Here is a 14,180-nt window from a genome sequence, read left to right as displayed (position 1 = left end):
GTACGGATGACTAAGTTCTGGTTGAAATTGACAAAAAGAAACAATACTTTCACACTGTTTTGTCATCTCAGCTGAAGAATGTGTTTTTATTATTCAATGCTGGGTAATTCTGATGAAGTGGGAGTTGTTTTATGAAGTCTGCACTGAGGAAGGATGGAAGAAAAGCTTGATTTAATATTTTCCGTTTGTCCCTGCTGCACAGAAACAGGAAAATTAGAATCTAGATGTTTCATTTTAAACAACAGAACTTACTTGTGGTACTTCTTCTCCTTGATGGAGCTGCAACGTAGGGATTCACTTTACCGTGCATCGGTTCTTTTTTTCCCCCCTCCAGCCTCATTTCTTTCGCTCTTCTCATTGATACTGCTTGTTTGTTTTGCCGTGACTTATTAGTGTTTGCTCCCATAACCGCTCAGCTCCCCCTCAGGAGTCATTAAAGTTTCATCTTCTCTCATCCTATAGGGTGTTAATAATCTATGTGGTGTCTGAGTACTGCTATCCCCACGGAAACCATCATCTGTATTTTGGTTAACTATATCTTCGGCCCGCTCAGGCAGCATAGATATTACAGAGGAACGAATTCTCAGGGGTAATTAGTGTTTTCATCAAAAGAAGCAAAGGGGATTATGGAGCTCTTGTTTAAGTAATGTCGGCTGGAGACCAGGAACTGGCAATAAGAGGATGTGGAGGATGTAGTTGTTTGAAGAACACTGCTGGAAGTTGTTGCTGTTCTCTTGTTTCTCCAGCAAATCATCACCTCTGACCTCCCCGCCGGGAGTTATTATGTAAGGAGACATAAAAGTTCTGCTATTAGTTTGGAAAATCAATTAGACTTGTTGCTGCTTGGGTAGTTTATTGTTATATTTGATGGGAGTTTTACACCAGCGGGTGTCACAAGATTCAATTTTCACAAGAAAATCACTCTGAATTCATTCTTCAAATGTCAGTAGAAACCCAAACAATGCAAATGCTATCAGATTATATCATGCAGTCTCATTTTATGTGGGGGTTATGTAGGAGTTATAGCTGCTGTCTGCACTGTAACCAGCTCACCGTCCGTCTCACCACAGCCTCGCCGGCTCTGCAGCGCTCAATCCTGACTGCAGATTCAATACGGTTGCTGTTAAAAAAAAAAAATCAACAAAACTGAAAAAGCAACAGATCTCGTCCTCTTTCAGGAAAGAGCGTCAGCTGACAGCTTTTTATGAGGGAGACGTGTGTGTGGTGTGTGACAGAAAGGAAATCCCCCACGCTTTTCGCCTTTGCTACATACTGTGCATCTGAGACACACACGCACACACACACACACACACACACACACACACACACACACACACACACACACACACACACACACACACACACACACCATGTGCACCCAGTCCTGCGTTGGCTCTCGCTGCAGTCATGTGCTCTGGAATTGGCACACCACCACATCCTCTCCATGCCAGACGGCATCGTATACATACATACATGTAAACGTATGTCTCTGCGGCGTGGGACGAAGTCTTTAACACTTTCCGCCTCGACGCCTCTGTTGTTATAAACCTCAGCATCCTGTAAACCTTTCACACACCTACTCTGCATCTATAGCTGTGGTTGTGCATCGGCGAAATTCACCTCTGCTCGTCTGTTATGTAATCGATCGTCTTTGACGTACGGCAGATTCAGGCTTGACAGCATGCCTCCCGTCTCATAAAGACTTTCAAGTGTCCAACATGAACTCGAAGCTGTCTGACACCAGACAAACCTCCGCTCAGCTGTAAAAAGCCTGCCATCTAGTGGTGAATTAGACACTACAGAACTCCTTTTCAGTGTTTGACGTTTGAAATAAATGATGAAACGATGTAGTTGCATCATCTTCATCTTTAAAGAGAGAATAATTTAAACACAGACGTCCACGTTTGTTGTGAAAGATGTATAATCGGCCTGATGAAATTCTTGCTCTCTTAATCTTATTAACTTTAACTCAACCGCAGCTTTCAAAGCGGTAATTCGCTTGCTGGCGATGTGCTAACTCTATTATAGCTCTGTAACATTTGAAGTCTAGTTCTGAACATGAAATGCTCTTTTCTCTCACATTCAGTGAGTATTTTTTTTTTGATTGTTTTACATTTGGAGTGATCACCCCGCTCTCTTCTTCTCTTTAGCTCCCAGGTCGAAGGTGACGTAAAGGAGGAGATCCTCCAGCCTCCGGAGCCCCACCCCGTACCCCCGATCCTGACTCCGTCTCCCCCGTCGGCGTTTCCCACCGTCACCAACGTGCGGCAGGACAACGATCGCTACCACCCCAAACCGGTCATCCACGTCCTGGCGACGGCACAGAACAACACGACGCAGGTGAGCGAGCCACGGCAGAGACATGCAGCTCACCGAAAGCGTCTCAAGTGCAACGAAACGTCTCGTTCAAGCCCAAAAACTGGAGAACATTTCTGAGCACATTGACAATTGAAACGTTTGTTTGCCCAGCAGGCGACAGAAGAAAGCAATTAGAAGTATAATTCATCCAAAGCTGCGGCAAATGATTGTTCTGATCAGTCGTTATCTTTGAAACATGTTCATCAGTGTCAGAGATTTAGTTAGTTTTATATCAGCTTTAAATGTAAAATGAGCCATTTTGTTATGTTTTGGAAAAATGTGTCCGCTAACATTAAATCTTTCTCCATTCCAGAGTAAGGAAGTGGACCAGCAGGAGTCCCAGCCCAGTCCAGACAAACGGAGCAGCCCCTCAGAGCAGAGAGATCAGGACCTGATCAACCGAAAGCAGCAGACTCAGGTCTCCAATCTGGACCTCAACGACAACTACAACAACAAACTGTCCTCCACGTCGGCCAAGTCCGACTCGGGCCACAGTCAGACTCAGACGCCCTCGTCGCCGCTCTCCCCCGCCGTCGAATGTTCGGGCGCTCCTCGGATCGAGAGGAAGCTCAGCATCGAGATCAAGAAGGTGCCGCTGCAGGAGGGGCCTCGCAGCTTCGACACCTCGTCCTCTCTGGGAGTCGCCGGCGGCGCCAACAGCAGCAGCTGCATGCTGCAGAGGGGCCACGCCTTCAAGGCCCGCTCCGGCCAATCGCAGCTCACGTCCAGCTCCTCGCTGTCGGAGGACTCGGGCACGGAGGGAGGAGCGGGCGGCTGTGGGGACGGCCACGCCGACGGAGGCGTCCTGACCAGGCCCAACCACCTCCCCGTGAAGAGCGGAGACAAGGGGGACCCGGCGGCGGGCGACAAGGCGGACGCCAAGGCCGGGCACGCGGCGTGGACGCAGCCCTGCAGCAGCCCGGACAAACTCTTCCCCAAAACGTCCTCGTCCTCGTCCTCCTCCGACCACGTGGCTCCATCCTCCTCCTCCTCCTCCCACCTGTCCTCGTCCTCGTCCTCGTCCTCCTCCACCCCCGTCAGGACTGCCCTCAGTTTCACCAACCCGCTGCACTCCGACAACTCGGACGAGGAAGGGAACGACGAGATGACGGGCTCCAAGGAGGGCTACCACACGAACGTATCCACGGCGACGGCCATGGTCACCGCCGCCGCCCTCCACGGCGACCAGCCGCCGGTCAGGAAGGTGCTGCCCATGTCCATCGCCGGGCAGACCACGCCCTCGCCCACCACAGCAAGTACGTGCGTCCCGCCAGAAGCAGTTCTCCAGACTCACGAAATTCACAGCAGCCGAGCAAAACCAGGGTTCTTCTCAGGGTCAGAGGTCGCAGACAGACCGCGCGCCAGCAAGTCTGTTCACACATCCTGTTTCGAAACAAACGGCAGGAGTAAGAGGAAACAGAAACAAAAAGAGAGTTGTGAGGGTTTTCAGAAAAGTCTTGAGTAAAGCATGACTGACTAATGTCTGTTGGTTTGAGGAATGCTGCAGAAACGCCTCCCTTCCTCTTTCAGCTCGTTTGTGAATCAGTAGGAGGAGTGTGTGTGTGTGTGTGTGTGTGCGCGCGCGCATGTCGGATAGCTGTGAGGGATCAACACTGCATGATACTGATCAACGCACTTCTGCCACTTCTGTGCACGTTTTGGGTTGAGCGGAGCGGCGTCACACTGTCCGAGCCGTGATCACCACGACGCCGCCGCCGCTGCCGCCGCCTGGTTTCAATCCTCTGGGTCGTGCAGATCGCCTCTGCTTCATCTCTTGATTTCAAAATCTGCAGATTCTGAAATCGGATGTTGGGCTTTGATCGGCGCCGATGTGAAGTGATTTGAGCTGGAGGGGTTTTTTAAACATTGGATGGTTTCAGAGCTTGTTGACATTAATATAAGCTGCATTTTTTTTGGATATTGGATTAAACTGAGAGAATGCATGATTGGTAGCATATTTGCATAAAATGCAACTGGAATCGATAATTATTTGTAGCAGAGGTGGGCATCATAAGGCCCGGGGGCCACATGTGGTCCCTTAGTGCTGCTTGACCGGCCCTCGGGCTACCACGAGGAAATCCTCCTTCAAATTAAAATCACAGTGTTACATCTAAACTGGTTGAATTTCTCATGGTTGTTTTAAGTACCGAGACCAGTGGAGCAGTTGTTCAAACTGGCATTTCAAAGTTGAAATAATATAATTAAAAAAACAGAAGTTTTTAATTTTTTATCAAGAGAAAATTCTTATCGAGGTAACTACAGGTCAGTTTTTATCTCTTGGAGCTTGATAGTTGTGCTAAATCAGGAGTGTCAAACATTAATACCCATTAATCAAAACCATGAGTTTGTAAAATCATGCATGATCTAAAAACTACATTTTACTGTATTTTACACCCGAATGTTTCATTGAAATTGGCTTTACGTAGAGAATGTTGTCATAAAAACCAACAGAGACCAAGATCAGCTCTGCTGCTCATCCCACAAATTCAGTTAAATTAATTTAGTTCAGTTAAATTCAAGTCTTTTAAAAGTCCTCCTTCATGCTCTCCAGTCTTTAAATCCAATATTTGAATCCGAATGCGGTGATCCTTGTGTCTCGGTCCTGCGGTTGACGGTTTGGATCTGCTTGGCTTTCTGGCTCACCGCCTGTTTTGGGGCTGTAGCAGCGCTTCGGTGTGGATTTAAAACAAACAAACCAAGCTACTGGCTGCTGTCTGACGAAGACGCTAACGACTGCTTGTTGACTTGTTGCGCTGGTGTTTGCGGTCGGTCATGAGGAAGCTGGCGGCTGCTTGCTTTTTCTTTTCTCTCCTTTCTTTCCTTGTCCCGTCTCTGGCTGCACCGGCAGTGAATCGCTTCCAGCTTGTTTAATTGAACGTGTCGCTGAGGTCGGAGCGGTTCAAACATGCTTTATGAGACTCAGGGCGTATCAGATACAGAGTCACAACAAATCACAATTAAACCCAATCAAATAAGGCCATTAGATATTGGAGTGAAAATGCTAATTATCTTCTCTCCTTTAAAGTTTCCATGATTATTGTGAGATCTGTTGTGAAGTCAGGCGGCAGAAGAGGAACCAGCTGAGACGCAGCATCTCGTCTCTACATTACATTAAAAAGTCATAGAAAATGTAAAACCTTCAGTTCACACTAAATATATTTTTCTAATTATGCCTCCTCTTTCTGCTCATGATCCAAGTGTAATTTTCCACATTAACGTCGATGGACGTCATCACTTTATCTCGTAGGAATAGTCTTTTATAAAGCTGCAAAAATAAATATTCAATCGGACTGGTGGACTTTTACAGATGTTTCAATGTTTGTAATGTTCACAAAAACATTGTAAAATGTTTAAAACATGGATTATTTTCTAAACCAATTTAAATGCTTTTACAACCTACTGAGAAATATTTGTTTTATTTTTACAAAACGGTCCCACATCTTTATTAGACTCACATTCAACTCTGTTACATTTTGAGATATTTTCATATCGTTTTGTCATCGAACAGGCCTCTAAAGGAACAAAAAAAAGAGTAGAAAACAGGCTAATATACATTCTGTAAGCACTAATACTGCAATAATGTTGACTTTTTAAATGTAATAAAGCCTGAAATGGTGCAAATAAGACATTTGATTCAATATCGTCATAATATTCTTTAATATTGTGATAAGTTCGCACATGATAAAAGTAGCCGTAACTAAAACCCAACTATATATAAATAAAGCTGAATCTCTTAAAATATATATATTTTTTAATGCATTGTGCTTTTCAAACTAGTTGTTCTACCTCCTAATAGAAATTCGTCAAACACGACAGCTCACGTTCATTTAATTTAATTTTTTTTTCTTCCTGTTTTCTTTCCTCTCGGCCAGTCGTTAACCCTGCTTCTCATTTGACCTCTGACCTTTTAACCCAGACTGCTGGGACAGCGACGACTCCCCTCCCCCCCTCCCCGAGAGAACCCCCGAGTCCTTCATACTGGCCACAGGTGCGTTTGCGTCAGTGGTGAATCCGGGGACCTTCCGTTCGGTTCGGCGATGGCAGCGGTTGGCTTTGTGAGGTTCAGATGGGAATCAGAAGCGGCGGCGGCGGCTTCGGCGGCGGTCTGATTTCATGATCTGAGCTGCTTCAGGAGGAGCGTGGCGATCTGTTTTGGGTGAAACTGAGTTAAATATTCACACAGCTGAAGATTCAATACGTCGCCTTTGATATTTCTCAATTTTAAGTTCTGTTTAAAAACCATGAATTTACATTTCTACATATATGGACCTATCTTGAAAAATTCAACGCTTCCATCTAACACTCGGACTGAAATATTTCAACATCTTGTTGTTCTTTTCATGAATTAATCTCGTAAGTGATACAGATTTGACAGTGCAGTATTTCTCATCCTCACAATTTTTCAAAATAAGCTCCTAAAGGTCAGATAATTTAGATTTTTTTAACTGGATATCTGGATATATACAGCAGGTATGAAATCCAACTGGCAGCAGTGAAATTAGCTTCATATTTAAAAATGTTTCTTTTGCTTTAACTTGCAGCCACTTTGCTGTGTCTTTGAGTTAATTTTGTTGATCCAGTCTTCATTTCTGTTCAAATTAGTTAAATAGGACATATTTTTTGGCTTTTACTGTGATAAAAATTGCTCTTCTTTGTTCTGTAATTCAACTCTGATCCTCTCTTCTTCTTCTTTTATACTTTTTTACTTCATTTGTAAAGCGGTAGTATATTTACTTGCATTGTAAAACCTTTTTTTGGGTCGTGTGTGTCTGTTTAGCGCCACTAGAGGTCAGTATTGTCTGCCTCAGCTCAGGGTGAAGATTCGAAACTCTGCCTTGGCTCCTGTTTTATTGCTTTCTGGGTGTGATGTGGAAATATCTGACGCTGAGAGGATATTAAAAGGAGAGGAAAGTGTTGTGAAGCTTCGTGCTGCTGCTTCATTTCCAGAGGAGTTAAATATGCGAAGCAGCTCATTTAGGGTGGAAGATTTCCGAGTGTGCGTGTTTATCCTGTTGATGTGGTTTTAACACCTCCCCTCTGTGTGATCTTGACTCGTCTTCTCGTCCTCCGTCAGACCCTTCGGAGGTGAGAACGTCTGCGGCGGCTGAATGGGGAACCTCGCATCAAGGTACGAGCACCGCTGACCTCCGACCTCACCTGTGTTGTTCACCTGCTCACACTCCTGCAGCAGTTCACAGCCCCACACACACACACACACACACACACACACACACACCAGATTCTGTCTGATGACTGTTTCCAGTAGTTTCTCTGTTGCTATGACGGCTTCATGAAAAGCTTTGGCTTTAATTCACTTTGATTGTCTCTGCCTGTGAATGTAACCGACTGCCAGTCAGCAGATGGAAGCGAAAGAGAGCGCTTTCATTGAAATGTCGGGCTTTAAATGTCAAGACCCGCGCAACTTTCTCTCTACAAATGCTTCTCTGTCAGCCTGACTCCCATTTCACCATCACACACACACACACACAGACACAGCATGATGTAGAAACATGTTATCAGGTTTTGAATGGTGAATAAAAATCCGCTGTGTTCTGTACGGTGAACTGAGGCTTGATATTGTTGAATTTGCAGTTCTTTCATTCAAATAGCAAAGGCTAGTCCATGAAATGAGGACTTCTGAATATATTAACCCTGAAACTGAGTTAAAGTTCGACTTATTCATAAATAATAATGTAGCTATTAAGATCAGATTGCGCTGAAGTAAAGTGAGTTTAACACTGTTGGAGCGCCTGAACTGTAAGTACATCTCTGTGATGCAGAGTCAAGTGAAAAATGTTTATTTCAAGTATTTTTTTACAAGTTATAACAGAGAAATAAACTGTCAGACACACAGCTAACGATTCACAAACAGGAAATATTAGATCAACTGCATCCAGGTGGCTGCGAATGTTTTTTTCTCGATGTTCCAGGAGTTATATCTCGGTCTGTGAAAGAGCTGCGATCGCACCGAACGGCACAGCTGTTCGCTTTCAGTCAAAACAAACTGCAAGGTTCTACGACATGCGGTTAAAATTACATTGAATGTTTTATCCAAGGAATGTGATCTTTTCACCAAACTTTGGGTCTGGAGCTGCTGTAACCTGTGTATCTGTGTGTGTTTGTTGTGTGTGTAGACGTGTCAGATTGTGTTAAGAAGTCGTCTCTGACCGACTCGGGATGCGCCGGCAGCACGACGGCGGACGGCAAGCCAGAGCTGGGTGGGTAAGTCGGCTTCACACTCTCGTCCTGCGCGTGCTGAAAGTGTTTTGACCCAATCAAGAGACGTGACCGGACGGTCTGCCTCTCGCCTTCCAGGGTTCGGTAACCGCTGCCTTCAGCCCAGAGGCCCCCGAGAACCCCCCCTGGAGTGGACGTGATCAGGAACAGTCCGCCTGCCGCACACTCTCACACAGAAACTCCTTCTGTGTAACGGCGTGCACACACACACACATACACACACACACACACTCTGAAGACTGAAAGCTTCCTCCTCAGACTCACTGTGCAGAAACAGACTGGTGTTTTTGTCCTCAGCCTGCTGCTGTTGGAGGGTCCTTCCTCTCTCCACGCCGACCCGGTTAGCCCCCCGCCAGCCGCCGGAGGATTCCCTTTTTGGCTAGACTCGGAGGAGGCCCCGTTGCCTGCCTGATCAAAGTGTTTCCTCCTCCCGAGGCTAAACAAAAAGGGGATTCCAGGAGTAATTCCCAACTCGTTGAATGAAAAGCGTTCTGGATGAGCGCTTTGTTTCATACCAAATGAAAAGAAAGTTCACTTCTCTTTGTCCTCGACCAGGAATGATCTGCAATCAGAAAAAGGCTGATTCCTGAGGTTTAGCAACAATCTTCAAAGCGAATTTCGATAATCTGCCACCCATGGAGCAACCCTCTGTCTGTACAGGTTGCATGGGTTCTCTCTCTCTCTCTCTCTCTTTCTCTTCCTCTCTCTTCTCTCCTCTCTTTGTGCTGGTGCTACATTTTAAAAGATCTGCATAGAAACAGCTCGAGCCGACTGTTACCAACACTCACCTGTTTCTCACCTCCCGTGTTCGCCGACGTGATACCAGATTCAGGATTTTTAGATTTTTACGCTCGCCCTCTCGCTCTCTCTCTCTCTCTCGCTCTCGCTGGAGTCGCAGGTGAACAGAGTTCGGCCTTCAGAGTTCATTATTCACTTTTGTCTTCAGGGTTTTTAGTTTCTGTTAACTGTACAAACGCAGAATCTGATCACTCATCGGAGGATTTCGACCGTAAATCGCCGAATCCAAAATTGATTTCATGCCGTTTTGGCGCATTTCGAAGCATCTTAAAGAAGGTTTCATTACAAAAATAAACAGCGCCACCTGGTGGCCTGCCATTCATGGTTTTCAGCGTTCCTGTGTAAGCGTCAAACGTTTCTGGAACAAAAACACGTTTTCGCTTGAAATGTCTTCCAGTACATGGGGGCCTGAAATTCAATTGAAAGACAATGCAGGCCAGAAAAAAAAGACAGAAATCTCAACACGTGAAATATTTGCAAGGTAGAAATGAAACGTGAAGAAGATGAAAGGCGATAAAGTGACTCTGTGGCCGAGCTCGGCTCAGCCGCTGCACTCCGGCTCTCACTGCTGGGACCATGAGCCTGCCTTACTCCGCTTGTCCTCCACTTTGTTTTTCCCATTCCTCCCGCCGTCTGACGGTCGTCTTTACTCACGGTAAACCTCAGTGTTTCGGAGTATGAATGTTACACCTCACCTGAAACACTTGAATCTCCCCCCCCCCCCCCATCCGGCCCGCTTCGGTTCCAGGACTACTGTTCTCTCCTCATCGTCGACTCCTCCTCCTTTAGCTATCATGACTTTACAGTATATGCATTGTTTTATACAGATCAAGAACTGTACAGGGCAGTCTAGGTATATAATGTTTCAGATTTTTTTGGTTTGCTGTCTCTTAAATGTTCCTATTAACAGAAGATGTAAGAAAGTCTGTGCATGATGACGATTCCTCCCCTCCACCATGTTTTTTTTTTTTTTCTTTTTCCCGAATCTGTAAATTATTCTGCTGCCCTTTCGTTTTTTGCTTCTGGCAAATATTTCAGGGTTGTTTTTATTTTATGCTTAACTAATTGAGAAAAGAAGTGTGGTTTTATCGGGTTGGCAGAGGAAAAGAGTAAACTGCCAGCCGCCCCCCCCTCCCCTTCTGAAAACTACACCGGGATCTGAAAAAGATTGTAATAATAATATTAATGATGATAATAATAGAAATGGTTGTTTTTTTTTTTTTTGTAAATGGTATTTTAAAAGTTATTTTTGTATACGCGGTTGTTTGTTGCGTCACGGACTCACCCGGCATCCTCTCTCCACCTCTCCGTCTGGACACTTTCCTTTTCCTTCCGTTTGTCCCTTCAATGAAAAGACGTGTAACCGAGAGGAATCAAGGAGCCCGTCGTGATTTTATTATTTTTTTTTTTTTCCTCCTCACATCCCTTCCCCGGTTCTGCCTTTCTTTTTAATGTCACTATCAACACTTCACTTATCCGAGGCCCCCGTTTACAAGACAAGTGACAACGCGAAACCTGTGGCGTGTTTTTTGGGGGTCCGTTTACACGACAACGGCGCTCGGAGAACTTATTTTGAAAAACGGTGGAAGTTTTAGAAAACACTCTGACTTCATGAGAACGGTTGGAAGATGCTACTTTTCGAGAAAAAAAAAAACTCCCGTCTCCACGGAAACGAGGATGACAACATTGTTTTCGTCGCCTTTTCCAGGCGAAACTCCTCTGGAGCGAAAATTGAGGCGTTGTCGTGGAAACGGGGCCCGAAGCGCCTCTAACCTGCCGCCAGCGGTTGAAAGCGTCAGAGCGGGAGCTGGCCGGTCCCGCTCGGCCTCCTGTCGTCCGTTCGCTCCCCTCTTGTCTCGCTCACTCTTCGCTTCGATCTCAGTAAAGAGCCCACCTGTGCCTTTAGGAGAGAGCCGCCCCTCCCCCGCCCCCGCCCCGCCTCCTCCGATCATCGTTTGTGGCGTGAGCGACGCGATTCGCTGCTGCTTGCTCATCACCTCCTGTGGGACTCTCATCATGCCACGCCCCCCTCTGCCCCCTCCACCCACCTCCTCACACTTAAAACACACACAAAATGTTTGTATGTTGCAGAAATCAATCAGTAAAAATGAACATTAAGTAAAAACGTACCTTCTCTGTCTTTTTATTCTTGGGTGAAACGGGCTTTTCCAGGCCTTCTCGTCCGCCGGCACTGAACTTCAGGAGTGTGTCGCGGCGGGAAATCCTCTCGCGCCTCACTGATCCGGCGCGCCCACGTGCGCCAATATGACAGTTAATCCCAGCAGGTGGTGAAAACCCACATCAGCTCGGCCGCCTTAACGCCGAGAGCCGGAGCCTCTTGAATTTGCCTTTTCCCCACGCAGAGGAGCACAGCAGGAGGCCGCTCCTACTGTAATTATTCGCCGGCGCTCGCACGCGGCTAACGCTCATTTTCAGATTAATTATAGGAACATGACACGGTCAATTTACGTGCAACTGCTGCTGCGGAGCAGAGGCGGCTTGGGGCTGTCTTATTAAGTGGTTAAATACAACTTATAAGAAGCGATTGAGGCCTGGGAAAAGTACAACTTCAGTCATGTCTTTCAAATGCATCTCAGAAATCTGAATTGTGAGTTTTAAAAAGTAGCTATGATTTTTTTTTTTTTTTTTTTGCCAGTAAGTTACGTTACATTACAACTCTGAGTAATTCTTCACATCGGCCTTTCTTTCTTTCACAAATTCAACACAGATATCCCTCTATTCTGTCTTCCTCTGAACAATTTGTTGTACGTGTGTCCAGGTTGCAGTCTTAAATGGGTCACCACACTTTCCCCAGCGAGCAGTTTTAACATGTTATGTAATGACTTATAAATATAACCAGTCGGTGTTGGGTGTGTGTGTGTGAGAGTGTGTGAGCAGCAGGCTGCACAAGTGAAAACTGTGTCAGTGTTAGTTTAAAGATTTCAGATGTTTGACTTCAGGTGCATTTGTCGCATATATGTGGAGGATGCAGAGGACATCATCCGGTGGTCGTAGAATAATCCAGTCATGATGTTTATGGAGCGGCTGCAGCTTCACAATCCGCCCGGTGCAGCTGCTAATCATGTTTAGTGTTCACGCCTGGCAGTCACACGCTGTAACTGAGGACTCTGTCAGACTGATTGGAGAAAATGTTTTCATCTCGATGAATCCAACTGTAAACAGGATTCACAACACTGTATAATGAGAGCGATAAGCTCATCCACTCGTGAAGACTTGCATGAAAGAAGAACGCTTTCATTTTTTTTATCCCTTCAGTGGGAGGATTTCCATTTCCACTGGACACACACACCTCTGTGGACAGTGAACCGCCTCCGGCGGCGAGCTGGTCTGCCGCTCCTGAGCGAGCAGGGAAGAGGAGAGTGTGTATGCTGTGCAGCACCTCTCGGCGTGTCGGATTATTACTTCTTCAGCCGCTCTGGAGACACTTTTATTGTGCCAACAGCTGTCAGATCCAACAAGTCTACTGTCATGACTCGGATCCAGATTAAACCAGATGAAGAAACAAACGGGAGGATTGAAATAGAGAAGGAGCTAAAGATACTGCCACATTTTTAACTGCTTTATCGATTCCAACTTCCTGCACAGACGAAACACATCTTTCTAATAAGCTTTTGATCTGTTGTAGACAATGGAAGAACATGCAAACTCCACACATAAAGTCCCAATAGCGTGATCATTTTGGCCATTGATACTCAATGGGTTTGAAACACATACTTTGACCTCTTCGCATTGTTTATGTGTTAGCATGGTATCTTTTTCTGGCCTAGACATGAGTTTCACACTCCTGATTTATCAAAAATCTGATTTTCTTTTTTCATGGAGAAAAACAGACATCACTGGAAAGCTGTGTTTTGTTTTTCTCAATGAAGTCTTGTACCAAACTGATTAGTCCACCCACACAAACTTAATCGCCAGTTTATTTCTGATTATAGCTTAATCACAACTCATCAAGCACATAGGGGCAGAGATGTTTCATATCGCCGTGAGCGTAATCACTCAGGATTCAGGGCTAATTGGTGCGTTTTCATAATTTTCTGATGCTGCAGTTTCAAATTCCATCAATGAAAATCATCAAGGCATAAATAGATATAATTGGGAGTAGCTGAGCTCAATTAATGTAGAAAAAGTTGTTTAGTAAAGTTATGTTAGACGAGTGAAGGGTGATTTCTCTGGAGTTCCTAGAGTAAAAAAAGAAAAAGGGATTTAAAAAGCTTTGGGAATTTAGTACGAAAATATAAGTAATACAAAAATACTGAACATTTTTTAAAAAATATATGTACTTAAATAGCTATGATAATGTACTAAACATAGCATAAAAACTGCTCATGTAGCTCTGAAAATTTTCCACATGTTTCCTGATTATTGTTCATACGTTTTGACTTTTTGTAAAATTAGGAAAAAATTCTAAATCTGTTGGAATTGAATCAGTAAATTATGACGATTAATCACTTAAAAATGTCTACAAATCTACTAAAATCTCTTCAGATGGTGGGAATTTTGGCATGGCCCTCAGGTTGTCAAATATAAAAATAATAATTAAGAATATATATATATATATATATATATATATATATATATATATATATATATCACTATAAACGGGTAATGAGATTGGTATTAATACCTATAAATAAAACACTAAACCCCGCCTTCTATTTTTCCCTCTACACCTGTCAATCATCTATAACCCCGCCCACTCGGCCCGCCGCTGTCAATCACCAGCAGGCCCCGCCCCCTTCCTGCTCGCAGCGGCCGTTGGTGAAGAG

At 45.0% G+C, this 14,180-nt stretch overlaps 1 protein-coding gene across 3 annotated transcripts in view; it reads left to right on the top strand.

Moving 5' to 3' along the window:
* Positions 1–11,516, top strand: part of ptpn12 (protein tyrosine phosphatase non-receptor type 12) — a 36,504-nt gene extending 24,988 nt beyond the window's left edge. Inside the window, exons 13-18 of one of the 3 annotated variants that reach the window (XM_030113010.1) lie at positions 2,151–2,340; positions 2,672–3,614; positions 6,275–6,346; positions 7,433–7,486; positions 8,493–8,576; positions 8,674–11,516. In XM_030113010.1, the coding sequence (XP_029968870.1) occupies positions 2,151–2,340; positions 2,672–3,614; positions 6,275–6,346; positions 7,433–7,486; positions 8,493–8,576; positions 8,674–8,735 (1,405 nt within the window). In that variant the 3' untranslated portion in view covers positions 8,736–11,516. Of the gene's footprint in view, positions 1–2,150; positions 2,341–2,671; positions 3,615–6,274; positions 6,347–7,432; positions 7,487–8,492; positions 8,581–8,673 lie in introns of all 3 variants that reach the window. The other 2 variants (XM_030113011.1, XM_030113012.1) reach the window with 2 other exon arrangements.
* Positions 11,517–14,180: the final 2,664 nt, after the last annotated feature.

This window comes from Salarias fasciatus, chromosome 17 (genome assembly GCF_902148845.1).
Source record: "Salarias fasciatus chromosome 17, fSalaFa1.1, whole genome shotgun sequence".
Lineage (NCBI taxonomy): Eukaryota > Metazoa > Chordata > Actinopteri > Blenniiformes > Blenniidae > Salarias > Salarias fasciatus.
The sequence above is the reverse complement of the archived record's forward strand: the minus strand, read 5'-3'. Positions and strand labels throughout refer to the sequence as shown.